This window comes from Polyodon spathula, chromosome 3, assembly GCF_017654505.1.
Source record: "Polyodon spathula isolate WHYD16114869_AA chromosome 3, ASM1765450v1, whole genome shotgun sequence".
Classification (NCBI taxonomy): Eukaryota; Metazoa; Chordata; class Actinopteri; order Acipenseriformes; family Polyodontidae; genus Polyodon; species Polyodon spathula.
This window is the reverse complement of record NC_054536.1, coordinates 66,982,330-67,003,388: the sequence shown is the minus strand read 5'-3', so window position 1 is coordinate 67,003,388 and position 21,059 is coordinate 66,982,330. Positions and strand designations below refer to the sequence as shown.

General features: G+C 37.3%; 1 protein-coding gene across 1 annotated transcript; it reads left to right on the top strand.

Moving 5' to 3' along the window:
- Positions 1-663: 663 nt before the first annotated feature.
- LOC121308547 (probable 2-ketogluconate reductase) lies at positions 664-13,872 on the top strand. Its single transcript, XM_041241011.1, has 6 exons — positions 664-777; positions 3,956-4,331; positions 5,463-5,628; positions 9,069-9,247; positions 9,729-9,825; positions 13,587-13,872. The coding sequence occupies exons 2-6, from the start codon at positions 3,959-3,961 to the stop codon at positions 13,738-13,740; spliced, it is 969 nt and encodes a 322-aa protein (XP_041096945.1). The 5' UTR covers positions 664-777; positions 3,956-3,958; the 3' UTR covers positions 13,741-13,872.
- Positions 13,873-21,059: the final 7,187 nt, after the last annotated feature.

The following is a 21,059-nucleotide window of genomic DNA, read 5'->3' as shown; positions in this document are numbered from 1 at the left end:
GGTTATATCTCAATGACATAAACTTCCTAGGGTCATGTCTGAACTGTACATGCATGACTTAGACACTCAGCTGTCAGTTAAGCAGATTAGCCCAAAAACTGGACTGAATGCAGAATTTGGGACGTTATCTAAAAACCAGAGCAACCCAGAATTTGGGTCGTTATCAGAGCAGCCCGGAATTTGGGACGTTATCTGAAAATTAAAGGGACCCAGAATTTGGGTCGTAAATTAAAACGGCGGCAGTTTATATTTAAAACTGTGATTACATTAGAGATAAACTAATGTATCTTGTAACAAAACTGCAATAGTGTGTGTATATATTTGATATTAAAATACATCGGGCAAACGATTACAGATATATGCTATTTGAAAGAAAAAAGTACACCACTATAGAAAAAAAAAACAATTCTTATATTCGAGAATAACGTGGTAATTCACATAAAGTAATAACTCATAGTTATACTAGTACAGCAAAATACCATGTTATATTTTAATTGAAATGTTGTTGAAAGCAGATCTCTCGCCTTCTTTCTCTCTGATCGTAATGTTAAAAAAGCCTGCAAGCTTTTCCACAGTTCGATGACCACTCACATGACAACATATTCATGTGACAGACATGGACTAATCAAAACGCGAAACTGTTATGCGGTTCCATCCCAACAACCGGGCCAGTTTCTAATCAGTAACAAGTTTTTTGTCAGTCAGAAGAATTCCTTTACTGTTGCAGAAGACCAGAAGGATTAACGCTGCAAACCAGGAACTTACTTTTTGAATTAAGTAATTCAAATGTTTGCATTCCAGTTAATGTGTAATACGGTAATATGGACGGTAACTGAAACGTTTGCATTTTGTTGGTCATTTAATAACATGTTTTTAAGTTAACCTTATAATTTCGACTGTTGGACTTTGTTTACTGTTGCAGAGAAGTGCAGAGAGCGACTGCATTTGTTGCTACAAATCTGCTTCCCTAAGGACCGACGCACCTGAAAGCAAGTAACTGTTTGGATTTGCATATTGAGACGCAGTTATTTTGTGACTTTCTGTCCAGCTTCATCGTACGATTGACTTTTTTTTTTAAAATCACAAACGAATTTCTTTTGTGCAGTAATATTTTAAACTACTTTTTCATGATCAAATCAATGAAAATGTGATAAATGTATAATGTATGTGTCGTTGAATGACAGACAAGTTATTTTCTCGCGTGAATTATAAAAACATACAGTAGTAGGACCTACCCTTTGCAAAAAAATTATTATAATTAATTATAATAATTTTATATTAATATTATAATTAATATAATTGAATTATTAATTCTTGCAACCGTATTAATAATTGTGTTTTGTCGTTGATTCATTTGCAGTTCTATTGTGAGACGTGAAAGTTTTCTCTCACAGTAACTGCCACATTCAAATTCAATTTTTGTATTACTGTGAGTGTGAAAAACTGGAGATTACTAACTCGCAAATCGGTGACATGTCAAAATTGACTCCATAGCATGACATCTTTCATATGGTGAAGTAGCATTCCTTTGCGAGTTTGTTTTATAGGAGTTATGAACCATATAACGTAGCTTGTATGTCCAATGTAAAGTGAATATGTGTGTATACTTTTCGTGTTTCTAACTAGAGACTGCTAACTCGCAAATCGGGGAGACATGGCTTAAATTATTCCTTAGCATGCTATCTGTCATGGGGTGAAACGGCGTTCTTTTGCGAGTTTGTATGTAGTAGCTGGGAACTGTTAATTGAGTAGAAAATAGTGAACGCGCGAATATCCAATAACCAATATAAACCTAAGTTCACCGGGTTACAGTGCCCTACCCATTTATGTTGATAATTGCCACATTATTTTTAGAGGTTCAAGATTTGAACTCTAGACTGCAGAAATAAAACTTGTAACACTTGCAATTTATTGAACTAGTTAACCATTTACAAAGCAATAGCTGACATATTAAACGTGTTTGTTCTGTTTAAATTAAATAACAAATCCTATTCGCAAACCATATCTATGTTTAGGTCTTTGGATGGATTTGATAATTACCCTATTAAAACTTTCTACAGTTGTGTTGGTCTCTACAGATTCATGACTATCAGATATCAACGAATCATATTATTTTATCAATATACAGTACCAGTCAAAAGTTTGAGTACACCTGCTTGAAACCAGGTTTTCATGATTATCTGTGCTTTTAACTGTATAAACTTGTCTATAAACACTTAATATTTAATTATATGATACATGTACATATATAAGCTGATAATCATAAGTGAATTGCATTCAAAAATTTAATTTTTAAATGAAAATATAAATCTTGTCAATTTCAATGAAATGGTCACCCAAAGCAAGGGGATTTCAGTCTGAAGCCCAAGTCAGTTAAAAGTCTGAAATGTGTATAACACAGTGTTAGAACACTGGCCTAAGTATAAAGGTGTGTTTGTTAGATGTTCTCTGAGTTAACTAGCATGTTACCTAATTAACCTTTTGTCACCAATTATTGTTAACAAGTGAAGGTTCATGATTACTGTAAATATAGGTAGCATAGGCACAAGTTTGTCATTCCTGAATGTAAGGCAGCAGAAAATGCTTAACTGAGCATATTTTGCCAAAGAAAAAATACAGTCTGTAATTACTTTAAGAAATGAAGGTCAATCTTTGAGATAAATTGCAAGAACTTTGCAAGTGTCTGTAACTGCTGTGGCCAAGACCATCAAACGATTTGAATAAACTGGCACTCATGAGGACAAAACAAGGTCAGGCAAGCCAAGGGTGAGCTCAGAATCAGAAAACAAGTTCATTCAAGTTACAAGTCTGCGAAACCGGCAATTAACTGCCCCTGAAATACAAGATCAGCTAAATGCTACTAGAAGTACAGATGTTTCAACATCAACTGTTCAGAGGAGATTGCGTGAAGCTGTCCTAATTGGAAGAACTGCTGCAAATAAACCGTTGTTAAGAGTGCAGAATAAGAGGAAGAGACTTGCCTGGGCCAAAAAACACAGAAACTGGATGTTTGAGGAGTGAAAGTCGGTCTTATGGACCAGTGAGTCAAAATTTGAAATATTTGGGTCCAACTGCCAAGTATTTGTAAGACGCAGAGAGGGTGAGCGCATGAGTTCTGCATGTGTGGTTCCCAATTGTCAAGCATGGAGGAGGCAGTGTCATGGTCTGGTGTTGCTTTGCTGGTGACAGAGTTGGTGATCTTTACCAAGTCCATGGCAAGTTCAACCAGCATGGCTATCGTAGCATACTTCAGAGGCATGCCATTCCATCAGGATTACGGCTAGTTGGGCAGTCCTTCATTCTTCAGCAAGATAATGACCTGAAACACACCTCAAAGTTGTGCAAGAACTATCTGGCGAAGAAGGAAAGTGAAGGACAACTCAATCTAATGACCTGGCCAGCCCAGTCTCCAGATCTCAATCCCGTAGAACTTGTATGGGACGAACTGGACAGAAGAGTCAAAGCAAAGCTACCCACAAGTGCCCTACATCTCTGGGAATTGCTGCAGAAGCGATGGGAAGACATGTCAGGTGATTTCCTGCTGAAACTTGTTAACCGAGTGCCTCGTGTTTGTGAGGCTGTTATTAAGGCAAAGGGTGGCTATGTTGAGGAATCCAAGATTGAGACAATTTTCAATTTTCTTGAACATTGTTTGATGCTCCTTATGTTTTGTTTTGTTTATTGTAACATGTGTTTTCATTTTCAAGTATTTACAGAAACGTATACGACATAAAACATTGTCAATTCTGAAAAAAACCTAGTTACCTGCAAGTGTACTCAAACTTTTGACTGGTGCTGTTTACAAAAACAAACAAAAAAAAAAAAAAATCCACTCATTGTCATAATAATATCATTCCTGGCTTTTGTAGTTTAGCCGTATGTGCACTTTCCTGTGCTTGGATGCCAGACATTGAACCAAATGTTTAATCTTTTCTGTGATGTGTTTCGTTTTCAGGCAATGGAAAAGCCATATGTTTTAGCTAATAAACCAGGAGGGAGAGATGGGATCTTTGAAGATTTTGCAACCATCGTTGAGAAACACTTCACAATCGTCTATAATGAAGAATTCGTTAAAAGCAATAAGCAACTTGCAGACAAGATCGAAGCAGTGTTTGTGTGGTCCGCCCTGCCTACCGCTGACCAAGGCCTTCTGCAGTCCTTGCCCAATTTGAAGGTGGTTGTAAATGGTGGTGTTGGAGTGGACCACCTGGATATACCACTGATCTCTAGCTTCGGGGTGAAAGTAGCCAACACTCCCAACGTGGTGGATAATGCAACAGCAGATTTGGGTATGGCATTATTGCTGGCCTCTGCTCGGAGGCTCGTAGAAGGTAAGTTATGAAATAAAATATGAAATATAATGTAAACCACCTTAAACAATTAGAACACTGGTACCATGTACTCCGGGTTTCGACTTGCCTGTAATCCACAGGCAAAGAGAAAAATCCTTACATGTTGTATAAATAGCAACCCAATTAAAAAGACTTACCTTCTCTGCATTCTTTTAATCTAACCAACATTGGTTTGGATAGAACAGCACACATCTATTAACAACATTAATCTCAACAACCACCACACATTTTAATAAGAATTAGTTCATTTCTATCCCCAAAGCATGCACATTTTTCAACCGCAGACAAAGCTTTCCATTGAAAACATGACATCCTAGACACAAAAAGCACGTAGTCCGATTTATTTTATTGGTTTGGTTTGGCTGTTTAGTTTGGCTGGATATTTTTTGTACAGGATAAAATTAAATTAAATGCAGGGCACATTTACCATAAGCACTGACACAACCGGAGGTGGGTGCATGTGACCCTTGTGTTTGAGTCTGAATCCCAAAAGTGCACTGTGACAGGATGACATCACTGGTCAGATTGTAGTAACTAGGAAGAGACTTGGAGGCAGAGAAGGCAAGTTTAAGTGCTGGTGCACATGTTTAATATATAAATTAAAACCGTACATTTTAACACACTAACCCCTTTCACCAAATGTGATCACTATTTGTATAGATAATGTGTGTTTGTGCAGGGAGCATTTTTAACTCCCTCCCTGCCACAGGCACTTAGAAAAACATTTCTACACTTTTATTAGACATAAAACAAACTTTTTTAGTTTGTTTGCTTTTTATACTTTTTTAATAAAATACACAAGATTTCAGACCACAAAGGCCTCCTCTTCAGGTGAATTGTGGAAACTGAGGTAAAAAGTGTTCATCTTTCACGTCAGTCCGGCTTTTAAGGACAGTACCTTAGTTTCCACTTCTGATCTAAGGAAGATACCTGAAATCGTGGAAGCGAATGTATTTTAAATTCATGTTCAGCTGATGCTAATAAAAGGTTTCACCAAAAAAAACAACAACTTTATTGTACTTCTGGTATATGGATCAGCACAGCTTATCTTATTCACTACTTATATTAGTAAGGGAATTTAAGTTTTTATGACCTTTTTGTTGTTGGCAGGTTATAAGATTGCCATGGCTCCTTCACATTTACCTCAGAGTTTTATGGGCTGTGAAGTCAGTGGTGCTACTCTTGGTATCGTGGGAATGGGCAGGATTGGATACAAGATTGCCCAGAGAGCTCAAGGATTTGATATGAAAGTTTTGTATCACAATCGAAATAGAAGGTAGGATGCAGTCCATTAAACATATAAGCAGATAAATCCATGATAAAAGCATGTGTCACCTTATTTGTGTGGTTAATTTTAACACATCTGGCATGCAAATAAACTGGACCCTATTCAGTTTAATTATTTAAGTTTTTTCCCCCCAAGGGATTAAATAAAGTTTTTATTCATTACATTTTTTTTCTGTAATTCTAAGTAGTTATTTTTGCAATTCCTTACATACTATTTTTTTTTTAACCTGATTTCAGTAATATTATCGATTCTTAAAACTTAGCTCCACTGTATCACTTATTATTGTGTTTTTATCCGACCGGCTTTGCTAAAAAACACATCATTCTGTATGTCCTTGTCAGGGATTGAGGGGAAGTTGCTCTTAAGTTCTGTTTTACAGCATTGATAGTCATATTAACAAATGCTCGATCAGCCAAAGTATTGTTGTTAACAAGGCACTTTGTAACAGCATTGGAGCGCACATGGAAGGTGGAAGGGGGTTCAACATATCCAAATAGTTTTGTTATCAAAGTCCTGTAAACCAAATTTTCTCCAAGATGTCTGTCATCTCTCTCGGGCATCAATTCTGCAAGTCAACAGGGGCTGCCCAATAGTGGTAGCCTAGTATTGTGTATGAAAGATGTCTCTTCTTTTTTTTTAACCTGCAGAATAAAATAATGTTTTGTACTGTAAGAGACAGTAAGCAGGCTACTGTAAAGAATGCAGTAATCAAATGCAGTGCTATGTATTATATACAAACATAGAAATTCATTCTAAGATAGGAAATTATATACAACTAAAAAAAACTAAAAGTGTATACCCCATTAAACTTTTTTCACATTTTGTTGTGTCAGTGCTTCAGAGTTTCATGCATTTAAATGAAGATTTTTTTCCACTTATCTACACACCATACTCCACACTGTTAAGGGGAAAAAAAGTTTTTATTGAGAAAAAATATATATATTAAAAATAAAAAACTGAAAGATCATAATTGGATAAGTCTCCGCCCCCATGAGTTAATACTTGGTAGAAGCACCTTTGGCAGCAATTACAGCTGTGAGTCTGTTGGGAGAGGTCTCTACCAACTTTGCACACCTAGATTTGGCAATATTTGACCATTCTTCTTTACAAAACCGTTCAAGCTCTGTCAAGTTCCTTGGGGAGCGTTGATGGACAGCAATCTTCAAGTCTTGCCACACATTTTTGATTAGATTTAGATCTGGGCTCTGACTGGGCCACTCAAGGACATTTACCTTTTTGTTCCTTAACCAGTCCAGTGTAGCTTTGGCTGTGTGCTTTGGGTCGTCATGCTGAAAGGTGAACTTCCGTCTCGGTTTCAGCTTTCTTGCAGAGGGCTCCAGGTTTTCCTCAAGGACTCTACTTTGCTCCATTAATTTTCCCTTCTATCCTGACAAGTGCCCCAGTCCCTGCCGATGAGAAACATCCCCATAACATGATGCTGCCACCACCATGCTTCACAGTAGGGATGGTGTTCTTTGGGTGATGCGGTGTGTTGGATTTGCACCAAGCATAATGCTTTGCATTTAGGCCAAAAAGTTCCATTTTAGTTTTGTCAGACCACAAAACTTTTTGCCACGTGGCTACAGAATCTCTTGAGTGTTTTTTTGCATACTTCAAATGGGATTCAAGGTGGGATTTCTTAAGTAATGGCTTCCTTCTTGCCACCCTACCATACAAGCCAGATTTGTAGAGTGCTTGGCATATTGTTGTCACATGCACACTTTGTCCAGTCTTGGCCATAAAAGCCTGTAGCTCTTGCAAAGTTGCCATTAGCCTCTCGTTAGCCTCTCTGATTAGTCTCTTTCTTGCTCGGTCATCCAGTTTGGAGGGACACCTGATCTAGGCAGGGTCTTGGTGGTGCCATACACCTTCCATTTCTTAATAATCATCTTGACCGTGCTCCAAGGGATATTCAAGGCCTTTTTATTTTTTTTTTATACCCATCCCTTGATCTGTGCCTTTCAACAACTTTGTCCTGGAGTTCTTTTGAAAGCACCTTGGTGCTCATGGTTGAGTCTTTGCTTTGAAATGCACTACCCAGCAGAGGAAACCTGCAGGAATTGCTGAATTTATCCTGAAAGCATGTAAATCACTACAATTTAACACAGTGAAGGCCACTTAACTTGGTTTGTGATTTTAAAGGTGATTGGTTACACCTGAACTAATTTAGGATTGCTTTTACATGAGGGGTGGACACTTATCCAACCAAGCGATTTCAGTTTTTTTTTTTTTTTATTAATTTTCTACAAATGTCTAGAATATTTTTTTCACATGGAAGTTGTGGGGTAGGATGTGTATATAAATGAAAAAAAATAAATAATATATATATATATATATATATATATATATATATATATATATATATATATTTTTTTTTTTAATGCATTTTAATTCCAGGCTGTAAGGCAGCAAAAGGTGAACATTTTGAAAGGGGGTGTAGACTTTCTATAGGCACTGTATATCTCTGTTGGGCAAATCTTTTCTATCCCAGCTCACTGTAACTCTAAGCACTTTATTCCACAAGTCAGCAGGAGCTACGCATGGTAGCCTGTACAGTATATGCCTTTGGTGCTCTCTGAAGACAACAATTACTAACATTTTTTTTCAATACTGTACTGTATTGAAGGAATGCAGTTATCAAATACAGTGCTGGAAACTAATGTATTATACACACATACAGTAGATGCGCAGTTTCATGAAAATAAATATTTATGGATAAATCAGTCATTTTAGAAGCGATACACCATTTCTACATCTCCCTCTGCTCTCCCGCAACTCTCAAAAATATTATGCCAGTAAGCAGGAGCTGTGTTTGCAGTTTGTGAAACGTTTCTATTTTTGTAACCCTCAGAAGACAGAAAGGGGTGCAGATGTATCATGTGCACTATTGACAAAATAAAGGTAAGCGATTAAAGTTGAATCACATGTAAGGGTATGCTGTGATGTTTGAAGAGTTATGAGATTCATTTTAAACACACTGTATGTGCATTTGCACCCCTTGTCGCGGACGAGGGGTTAATGCAGATACCGTGGCTGATCAACCCTGTGTAATATTTGTTACTGACTGGAAACTGGAACTTAAGGACAACTTCTGAACTCTAGTGGAAGCACCATAAACACCACTCAATGATCCAAACATCATAAATATAGGTAGGTAAGGAGACAGTAAAACCACGATGAGAGTGTTCCTTTTAACATTTAGAAGATTTGTTTATTTAAGATATATTTCAACAGTTTTAATATAAATCTCACATGTGAAGTCAACCAGTCACTGTTAAGTGTCTGTCCCAATTCCAGTTCATTTTGCCCTGTATTGCATACACAGTGTATTAACTGCTTGTGTTCTGTAACTATTGGGCTACAGAATATAAAATAATGCACAAGTAAAAAAGACACCACTACTAGTACAAGTGATTTTCTGCCGTTAGGGCAGAAGAAGTGGAGAACGCTGTGGGAGCCCAGTACTGCGAAAAGATCGATGACCTTCTTCGGGAGTCTGATTTTGTGATGCTGGCAGTGAACCTGTCACCTCAGACATGCAAGCTCATTGGAGAAAGAGAACTGAGTCTAATGAAACCAACAGGCACTCTTGTTAACATCAGCAGAGGTCTGTATGCACATATAGCTACGCCTGCAATGATTACTAGAATTGTAAAAAAATATACTTCTTACCTTGTATTGTTCTGTGTCTCCTTAGATTATTTGGTGATATTATTTAGTGATACTTATCATATACATTTTTTGGAATATTCTATTTTCTGACCTTGAATGATATAGACCATAGGTTTTAAGATTGTAGGGTGTATTCAATTGATCAAAACAGTGGCAGATATAAATACTGCCATTGTTTAAATATTAAATTAAGACCAGACCCTTCATTTTAAGGTTGGTGCACAGCTGTTTTATAATATGTTTTTAGATAAGTTTCATTACCAGTGTTGTCCTGTAAACAAACCAAAAAAAAAAAAGAATATTGTTGCAGAGGGGTGTTCTTTAATATTACTCTGATCTACTTTCTTTGACATTTGTTGCTTATTAGATACTGGATCTGTACTAACAGTATACTCAATTTTGTTTTGTTACTAAAGGTCTTGTTGTGGACCAAGATGCTCTGGTGGAAGCGCTTCAGAAAAGAGTGATTCGCGCTGCAGCGCTAGATGTGACATATCCAGAACCCCTTCCCAGGTTAGGACTTTTTTTTATTTTGTTACAATTTTCTCAGTTGCATGAGGTTTCTCCCAAATGTCAAATGGTAACCGATTACAGAATTCACAAGAGTTTTGTACATAAGGGGTAGATGTAAGCGATTTACCGGCCGCTAAAAATGCAACGAATGTAAAGAATGGTCTTCATCTGGCTTTCTGCACCCGCTATCAAATTTTTACTGAGATTAATTAACCTGTTACAATTATATTGAAATGCATGTAAATGAAGAAAAGAGCGTGGAATTGGGTGAGATCTGGTGCAAACCATTGTAGAAGCAAGTAACTAAGAGCTGTATAAAAGCACACACCTGCAGAGACCTGTCATTGGCTTCAGGATGGCTGCTGTGGTGCACTTCCTGATGCGGTGACACTTAGCTCTTGTTGAGAAGAGGCAGGAACGCGTTTGGAGGGCAAGATGAAGAAGACTCCACATATTCAATACCAGGGTCACTTTGTTTGGGATGCTGGAAGATGCGGATACTCACGTAACTGATGTTCGCTGAGGCTTTTCCAAACAGCTCTGTTTCATGAGACCGCAGCCGTTTCAGAGACCTCAGCCTTAAGGACTTTTGGCTCATTCTCAGAAAATGTATCTTTTTTTTTTTTTTCCTGTGACGTTTTTTTCTGGTTTGTATTTTCGTGCTCCAAAAATGTCAATGCTAACTGTACTCCTAACTCTGCAAGTGTGGCCGCTAAATAGACCGATGTGCTCACTGAGAGACACTAGCATAATTGTGGATCATTATTTTTGCATTTTGAGTAATTTGCATTGCCTTTAAGCTTACACAGGGTGTAGCGCAAAATAATTGGCAGCCCGCAATACAATTAGAATTTTGCATCCGCAGTTATTTGCACTGTGCCTATTCTTGCTTCTACCACAATATATCTGATTTGTGTTTGTTCTCATAAGAGTAATTTTCAGTTTACATTCAGTGTTCCTTAAAATGTAAGTAGGATTCTTCCTTTTCGAATTTAAGTTTTATTTTTCTCAATTTCCCAAGAATTTTTTGCTTTTTTATTTTTACAGTTGAAAACCAGAAGAAAATCAGTGTAGGAATAAACCAGGTCAGTGTTTGGGGGAAATCAGAATTTACAATTCTCATCACTGATGGTTTTGGTACTGTTCAACATGTTTAACATTACTGTTGTGTATTCAACAAATGACCAATAGCCTCTTACATTCTTTCTGAATTAAATTTAACAGTTAAACACACTTTAAAGTTGTGATATCTCCCATTATCACCGCTGTAATTCTCAAACCATTTCATACATGGTCGTAGTATAAACTACAATTTGGGCAGTTTTAGCCTTAGCCATTTTAAAAACAGCTGTTTTCAAATGAATTGTACCTTTACACAAAACAGAGTCATGCCACAGCCATATTTCCTTGCAATCAGAATTATACATGGAAGGGTTTATAGAATAAAATTAGGCTAATGCACCCATCACTGCTTAAAACATTTTATAGAAAAAAACACCCTTTCATGCGGTATTACATAAATTAAGTGCAGGTAAGGGTTACACACAAATTGCAGCCCTGTTTCAAAAACAGCTGTTTCATATATTTTTTCACATTCAGAAAAATGCCACTACTCAACATTGTTTTGCTATTGCCAGAACTATGTACAAAAAAATATAAAATATATATATTGAGCAGCTTTTCACTAAAACCAGTTTGTTTTTTGTTTTGAAACCAAGTAGTATTATTACCAGAGTTGCGCTCATAATGTGCCCATCATAGTTCAAACTTTGCAAAATACGCTGGTACAAAGGGTTAAAACAAAGTAAATGCTGGTCATTTGAAACCAAACAAAAACAGCCACAGCTTAATGTTCATAAGCAGCATAAAAAGTAGAATTGTATAACACGATAAGGTGTAGAAATATGTTTTTTTTTTTTTACTCGACCACAACATATTTACAGATAGACATCAAATAAAGCTATTTTGCAAATGAAATCTGCCCATTGACTGTAAATGGTGGAAGATGGTAACGTAAATAGTGCAAACTTAAACCTGCAGTGCCCAAGCAAGTAAGATAAGACTGCACAGTGCATAAAATATGAGTATATAAGGTCTTGCTTTTGTTTTTGTTTTGTTTTTTATCTTGGTTTTAAACATAGAAAAGGAAAATCACATGACCCGGTGCCAGATTGCAGATTTACATTGATTTTAGGCAGAAGTCTTAAAAATCATGCCTGATTCCAGAATATCACACCATTCATTTCAATAAGGATTTGGTTTGGACCCAAAAATCATGCAGAATTATGCATAATGCCAGTGTGTAGAGGGGCTGTATGATGGTGTGGTGGTGGAACAGACATCAGAGTCACGGGTACAGGTGCAAACAACCCCAATACCAACAATGATAGAGGAGCGTACTTTATTGGCTGTCTAAAGAAATAAAAGTTTAAATCATAGATCCCAATAGAGAGAGTCGCTCTCAGTTCTATTTTGCACTTTTGGGGTGGTGGAAAGTGCAGGTGCTAACGTGTCCAGTTCAGTCGTGCGGGGTGTGTGATGTCCAAGGTGAAAGTGCTGGCAGTAGTGCAGCAGGTCCTTGGTGTGACAGATCACTGTGACCCCGGTCCTGATGATGAACAAGCAAAAATTTAGCACCCAAACGAACACACGGCTCAGCAACACAGGTTAAGTGTTACCTCAAAGGCCCTGCACTTACAAAATGATAGCCCTTATATACTAGGAGACTCCCCCCCATGATCAGCACAACTCTACACATCTGCCAGTTGTTTAATGCAGCACAGCTGATCATAGTAATCTTATCCCCTAATATGGTCATTCCGTCCTGCACTAAGATTGCCGACTTCCGTTTCCTCCCCTCTTTCCAAGCCGGCCTGTCTCGGTACAGGCGTGCGAGTACCTCTGCTTAGCGCCCTCTTGGGTCGGGAGGGCTGTTTTAACAGGTTTTATGTGGTTGTGTGATGTTTCAGTGATTATTTTCTTATATAAGCTACGAAGAGTTGTGTGCAACTATTCAGTAACAATCAGGAACGGAGAAGGAGCTCCATAATGTAACAAGGGGCATGTTTGTGGGTACCCATGTGACCGGCTTGTCCCGCAATGCATGATTGTCAGTGTTATCACTGTTCATCATGAAATAGTTCCCCTCTTTTAACTCAATATAACTTAAAATGCAGTTTTTGGTATTCACAGGGATTATTCATTTCTGAAGCTTCAGAACACCCTTATATTGCCTCCTGTGGGATCCAACACCTATGAAACTAGATACATTATGTTGGAGAGAATGGTTACAAATGCTCTGGCAGTTCTTAGTGGTTCACCAGTACCTCATGAGGTGAAGCCATAATGACAGACAGAAAAACTAAATTTGTTTTTTAAGCAATATGTTACCTGTAGGTATCTGCAGGGATTTATTTAATGTAATCAGTGGAAAATAGAAGTCCTAGGTTGTATTTTTAATCAATTAAAATTATTGAACAATCACATTTGTTTAATCAAGTGACTTACAGTGACTTCTACTATTACCAGGTTAGATATAGCAACACTTACTTGATATATCAACATTCCACTCTAAAATATAAAACAAAGAGCCCTTGTAGTAAATCTGTGCCTCCACAGGGAACATGTTTGGGATTGATTTGATCAGCTTGTACCCCACCGGGATAATCCACAGCTGAAAGAGCTTTTTAAGGGCACTGGCGAGAAAAAGTGACTGAAACTAAATGGTTGTGTTTAATATGCTGTTTTTTTGGTATCCACAGAGACCATCCATTGCTGAAGCTTCAGAATGTCCTTATACTGCCGCACGTAGGAACCAGCACTTATCAGACTACCCAAAAAATGGTGGAGAGAATGGTTACCAATGCTGTGGCAGCTATCTCTGGTAGCCCAGTACCAGATGAGGTGATGCCCTAAAGCAGGGGTGGCCAACTGGCGTCTCCCGAGCCGCATGTGGCTCCCTTGTGGTCAAAATGTGGCTCTTCCCATATATTTCATTACACAATTAGTAAGTGCTGTGTGTGTGTGTTTTTTCATTTTTTTATATGTGTATTATTTTTACAATAAGTCTCTGAGTTTTTTTTCGATCCATTTCTGACCTTAGCCAATCAGCAGCATGGCAGCAACACTTTTTTGTTACATAGATACTAACTAGCAAATCATATCCACCCTTACTTTACTGTGCATTCAGGACTCGAGTTACAGAAGCTTAGAAACCGTTAACTTCACTTTGAACAGGACCGGCTTCTGGTTTGTTCATAATGGCAGAAAAAAATATCGAAAAAGAAAATCTGAAGATAAATATCGAACCTTCTTATCGGAGTGGGAGAGTAATGCATTTTTTTGTTGAACACAATGGAAAACTCCTGTGCCTTATTGCCAGTGCAAAACATCTTAAGTATTTCACTTAAGTGTATTTTTCATTTAACTAAGGGAAAAACTTAAGAGTGTTGCACAAAACATCTTAACCACTCTCCTTAGTTAAGGGAAAACATTTTAAGTATGCATGGACTATTTAAGATTTCAACCAATAGGCACGTAGTCTGCTCTGTAAATCCTGTTTCCATGGCAACGTTTGGGCAGTTGAGGAAAACTACAGTATGGCTGAAAAAAAAAAAAAAAAAGAAACCCAAACTGGACAGAGGAGGAAAAACATAATACTTATGGAGGAATGTAATAAAAGAAAGCAAACAATAACAGGTAAACTATGTCCAAATTTGATAACTGCCATGAAGCAGAAGAAATTGGCAGAAATAACTGAATGTGTGAATGAAAGAAATTTAATGGTAAATCACAGCATTCACTATAGATATAACTAATATATATATGAAAGAAATTAATGGTAATCAGAGCCATCACTATACTATATATATATATATATATATATATATATATATATATATATATATATATATATATATATATACTGATTTCAGAAGAGCATCACAAAAAATAGGTAAATCTACAAAAAAAAAAACACTAAACCATATTTGTTTAATCAATTTTTGTATGGCTGTGTTCGCAGCAAAAGTGAGAGCAGTATCTTGTTATTAGCAGAGTTAACCATTAATCTCACTTAGAATGTTATGCAACCGACCAAATGTGTTCTTTTTTTTTTTAAGTATACTTTTTTATAGTAATAAAAAGCCAATAGTTGCAAAAAAATGAAGTGCCACCACTGTATTTGAAGAACAGGGAGCAATGCGTGATTTCTTCTTGTTTGGGGTTGTTAATTTGCTTCCAGCATTATACAGACATTTAAAAGACAGTGTTTTGGTCAAATCAATAGTTTGTTATTAATTGCTCGTCATCCATTATATCCAAAGGATTTTCTCTCTGCACATCCTTCTGCTAAGTGTGGCTCTGTCCTCTTCAATTTCCAAAAAATGTCGTTTTGTGCAATGGTTAACTAACTTAAGGGAAATACTTAAATACAAATATTACTCCAGTAGAACATTTTTGAAAACTAAGTGGGGAATTTCAATTAAGGTGTTATGCAATCCGGCACTTGCCTTTGTCACAGTTCAAATCTTCAGATCTGCAGCGTTATTTCACTACAAACCATGCCCACATTGACAAAGAATTTCCAAAAGATTCTGAACTTCTGTCTTTAAAAGTTAACGCTAGACCCGCCAGGATAGTCATGCGTTATATGTGCTAATTTTGAAAATAAACATTTTATCTGAAAGTTTGTATTTCATTTCCATAGCAGAGCTGATTAAAATGTACCTGTCAAAATGACTGCTGTCGGTAAAAAGCAAATGGATAAACAGGCTCAAATGTTGACCAAATTCGCCAAACAATCCTAGACCGCAACTCTAACCTACTCCTTACAAGTAGCCTGGAACATTTCCCATGCAAAAAAACCCTGCTCCGAAGGTGGGTTTGTGAAAACTTTCCTTAAGGATGTTATTTCTATCCTATGTCCAAACAACAATCAACTGCAAAAGCGAATGTCAGACCTGCAGCTCTCGCATCACACGGTATAACATATCCATCTCAGATCTAAATAGTGACATTGAACTACAGCTGCATTCAGAACTCCAACAATGTGCGTAGTAAAGAATGCCAAAAGTCACACTGAGTGCAGATCCTGCCTGTATGTGGTATAAGAACATAAACGATAGTTACAGAAACAAAAACAAAACTATGCTTTTATATATAGTGAAAATGTATTTGTTTGGATATCAATATTACGTATGTACTGAAAAAATAAAGGTCAGCTGCATTTAATAATGTATGTGTGTGATAGTAATTGAAGTAAAAAAATATCAGTGAAATGCTAAATTAAGCACTTTTTAAAGTTTGTGGCTCTTGGTCACTGTACATTTTATTTCCTTGGCTCTTGGTCTGTGAAAGATTGGCCACCCCTGCCCTAAAAGACATTAAATAAATTAAACACATTGCCATAAAAGCAATTGATCTGATTTGTATTTTTGGTCATAGTTTTAATTATATAGTTTGTACAATTGTGTTGGTGTACACCCCGCTCCTGTGTGTGTTTTGTATTATTGTTTTACTGTATGGTTTTGTGTGTAAAAACGTGATGTTTTGTTAATATTGTTTGCAGCCTTGATGGGGTTAAAATGCCCCATCCAGATAAAACTGTGAGAATGCGTGTTCAGCAGCGAGTGGTTATTGCCAAATTGGCTGTTAACCATGCATATGAGAAAACCCTTGCTGAATGTGGTCAAGGGATAAATGAAGAAATTAATAGCCAGTTAATTCCTCGGCCACAGTATAAAAACAAGCAGCTTTGGCTGAACATGGTTAGTGTGTTTGGAGGCGGGACGAGAGTTGGGAGGTAAAGCTTATTAAATATACAATTGCTACTCATGCTGGTTATACATCAGCACGATACTTGTTTGGTTTGTTGTGTATCTGTATTGTTTGTTTATTTTGGCCATTGTGCTGTTTTGTTTTGTCTAGATCTTTTATTCGTTTATTAAATCTAAGCATTAGCGATTACATACTCCAGTCAGGAGTGTCAATTACTTCCTGGTCACTAGCAAGCCATCTTACCACAGCAATATTTAAGGATACGATTGTGTTACTGTAAAAATCTAATTTTAATGTGTGTGCTAAATAAACATCTGTATTTAATGTGTTTAATTTTAACACCTTTTTAAAACAACAGTACTAGGACTATGTTTACCTTTTTAATTAACATTCCTTCCTATGTTAAATATTTACAACAATTTCGTAAATATCTATTTAAACACAGTTGTGGTTTTAGTATTACAAGATGTACATTAAAAGTTAACTTTTGATCTGATGTCTGTTATCCTTGAGCACACTGTTAAAAGATTAGAAGAATCGTTCTGCATTTACACTTTTGACAGGTACGGGTCGTCCTAAAACCTGTCTGGAGGAGCCCGGAGACACCTGGAAGCATATTATTATTATTATCATTATTATTACTACTAATAAAAATAATAATCACATATTTACACTGAACAAAAATATAAACACAACATGCAACAAGATTTTACTGAGTTACAGTTCATATAAGGAAATCAGTCAATTGAAATAAATTCATTAGGCCCTAATCTATGGATTTCACATAACTGGGAATACAGATATGCATCTGTTGGTCACAGATACCTTTTTAAAAAAAAAAAAAAAAATCAAAATCAGTGGATCAGAAAACCAATCAGTACCTGGTTTGCCCACCATTTGCCTCATGCAGCGCAACACATCTCCTTCACATAGAGTTGATGAGGCTGTTGATTGTGGCCTGTGGAATGTTGTCCCCACTCCTCTTCAATGGCTGTGCGAAGTTGCTGGATATTGGCTGGAACTGGAACATGCTGTCGGACACATCGATCCAGAGCATCCCAAACATGCTCCATGGGTGTCTGGTGAGTATGCAGGCCATGGAAGAACTGGGACATTTTCAGCTTCCAGGAATTGTGTACAGATCCTTGCAACATGGGGCCGTGCATTATCATGCTGAAACATGAGGTGATGGCAGCGGATGAATGGCATGACAATGGGCCTCAGGATCTCGTCACGGTATCTCTGTGCATTCAAATTGCCATCGATAAAATGCAATTGTGTTTGTTGTCCATAGCTTATGCCTGCCCATACCATAACCCCACCGCCACCATGGGGCACTCTGTTCACAACATTGACATCAGCAAACCGCTCACCCACACAAGGCATACACGCTGTCTGCCATCTGCCCAGTACAGTTAAAACCGTGATTCATCCGTGAAGAGCACACTTCTCCAGCGTGCCAGTGGCCATCGAAGGTGAGCATTTGCCCACTGAAGTCGGTTACGACACCGAACTGCAGTCAGGTCAAGACCCCGGTGAGGAAGACAAGCACGCAGATGAGCTTCCCTGAGACGGTTTCTGACAGTTTGTGCAGAAATTTTTCGGTTGTGCAAACCCACAGTTTCATCAGCTGTCCGGGTGGCTGGTCTCGGATGATCCTGCAGGTGAAGAAGCCGGATGTGGAGGTCCTGGGCTGGCGTGGTTACCCGTGGTCTGCGGTTGTGAGGCCAGTTGGACGTACTGCCAAATCCTCTAAAACAATGTTGGAGGTGGCTTATGGTAGAGAAATGAACATTCAATTCTCTGACAACAGCTCTGGTGGACATTGCTGCAGTCAGCATGCCAATTGCACGCTCCCTCAAAACTTGAGACATCTGTGGCATTGTGTTGTGTGACAAAACTGCACATTTTAGAGTGGCCTTTTATTGTCTCTGGCACAAGGTACACCTGTGTAATGATCATGCTGTTTAATCAGCTTCTTGATATGCCACACCTGTCAGGTGGATGGATTATCTTGACAAAGGAGAAATGCTCACTAACAGGGATGTAAACAAATTTGTGCACAAAATTTGTGAGAAATAAGCTTTTTGTACGTATGGAAAATTTCTGGGATCTTTTATTTCAGCTCATGAAACATGGGGCCAACACTTTACATGTTGCATTTATATTTTTGTTCAGTATATGTATTAATGTTTCAGGAACAGTCAAAGCAAGCATGTTTCACAGTCTTTAGCGTGTAGCAAACCAGCAACCAAACAAAGAACATCAACTTCTATGTGTTTCGTTGCCGCTTACTTTTAATAATGATTTAAGCAACTTGATATAACTTTAACATCACAGAATAGGTCAATTTTTTAAATGTGTAGCCTATTTCTGTATCATTGCAAAAACTGTTTTACAATTTAGGATATGGTATGTCACTAAAATGTAAAACCTTGCTAACAATTTTACGTTGTTATATTTCATTGCCACAGCGTTACAGCCCACTTTGTTTGTGACAAGGTTTTGATCAAATGAATTTGTGGATTCCAGGAGATGTGGTCTCACTTATACGTGTACGTGTACATGCCTGCCAACCTCACTCACTCAGAAGCTCATCACATTGAAGTCAATACCCTAGTTAAGGGGAAATGTATCCTTATGTGTTTCTATCTACAGAGAGAGAGAGTAGCGAATGGAGACACTATTTGGAAGTTGCAGTATTGGGCACAGTAAATGCCAAATTGTGTTGCATCGTTATTTAAATCTACCATAACTGCCTATGTTGGGTAAACGTAAAACATTAAACCATAATTGTTTTTCCAGAGGATCATTTTTAACAACAAAAAACACAGCTAATACACCGTGGCCGTGTATGGTGTACCCGGGCATCTCCGGTTCCCTCAGGGCTTTAGGGTACCGGAGGCAACTGGAGGCGCATTGGACTATATTTGAACGGGTGTTTTAGCTGTGTGTTTAATTGTACTTAGCAATATCCCTATAGTGTGGATAGGGATATCGCCTCAGCAACATTGTATTTTTGTTTATTTGCGTCTTTGCACACTGCAGCACTGGAATTTGTTATTTGTTGTATTGGGGGGCCGCTTGTGTTAATTAAAGTATGTCCAATACTTTGTATTGTTTTATTAACTGTGTTTGGGATGAAGGAATTATATTGTGGAACCTGATTAAGTTAGCTGGCGTAGTCATCAATTGAAGCAAACCAGTACCTTGCCACAAATAATAATAATAATAATAATAATAATAATAATAATAATATAATATGAATATGAATATGCTTCGTCTCTGGGCTTCCCTGGGTACCTCTGGACAAGTTTTAGGACGACCGGATAGGAGTCTCTTAAGCACCGCATGGCTGCAAGAAGAGCTGAAAATCAGGGTTTCATGCGTCTCCTAAACTGTAGATCGTCCTCCCTTTAGGTTTTGCATTATCAGGGGTATGCAAAGGTATATTTTCTGCACAAAAGGCTTTAATTCATTTGAAAAGTTTGTTTCTCCTTTGAAGCTGATCCCTCCGCTCATGAAATTGTTTGAGTTATTGCTCTGCTAGTTGTTTAGAACTCAATGTTGGCAGTTTTTGTGTGGTTCTGTGTAAGTGTTCAGCTTTATTTGACGATTGCTAACCACTTTAACTTTAACACAGCCGCCAGTTCATTAAAAAAAATTGCATAATTCACAGATTCTGTTAAAGTCGTGACAACCTTGATATAATCGTATGCTTAATAATAATACTTGAAATAACTACCTTCATTACAATGCACATTTTGAGATAGAACAGTAAAGTACATTGTTATTATTGAGATTTTGATCATTTAAAAAAAAGATATAAATAATTTTACTAAAATTAAAAAAACAAAAAACAAATAAAAATGAGTGAGTGGGATTGTTTTATCCAGTCAAATCAAGTTCTGAGTAATTTGCTTTCTGCCTGTGAATTTAGTGTTTATGCATGGTAAAGGACAGTGGTACTGGTATTGACAATTGTGTGAAATAGTGAGATTCATTGGGGGTTAAGTTTATACCATATTGTACACAGACCTGTACCACATTCACCTTTTTGTAGTGAAACCTTAAACCATCTTTCAAAGGCCATCCTAAAGTGGTCTGTTTATTAGCATGATTTAATATGGATTGAACATGTTCCTCACTGTAGCCAGGTGGTCACCGACAGGTGCTATTCTACATGTGGTCGTTAACATAGGTTTGACAGGTTTTAATGTTTGATAAAACCTGCTGTTTTATTTTTTATTTCACAGGACACATATATACAAGACAACAAATTAAGTCAACGTTTCATTACAGGTGTCTGCCAACTTTTTTGTTAATTCTTTTTTTTTTTTTAGATTCTAAGTTCTACCACTAGAGGGTAGGCAAACCATGCTATCATCCATCCATTATCATTAACTGCTTAATCCTTTACAGGATTGTGGTGAGCCAGAGCCTAACCCAGCACACCC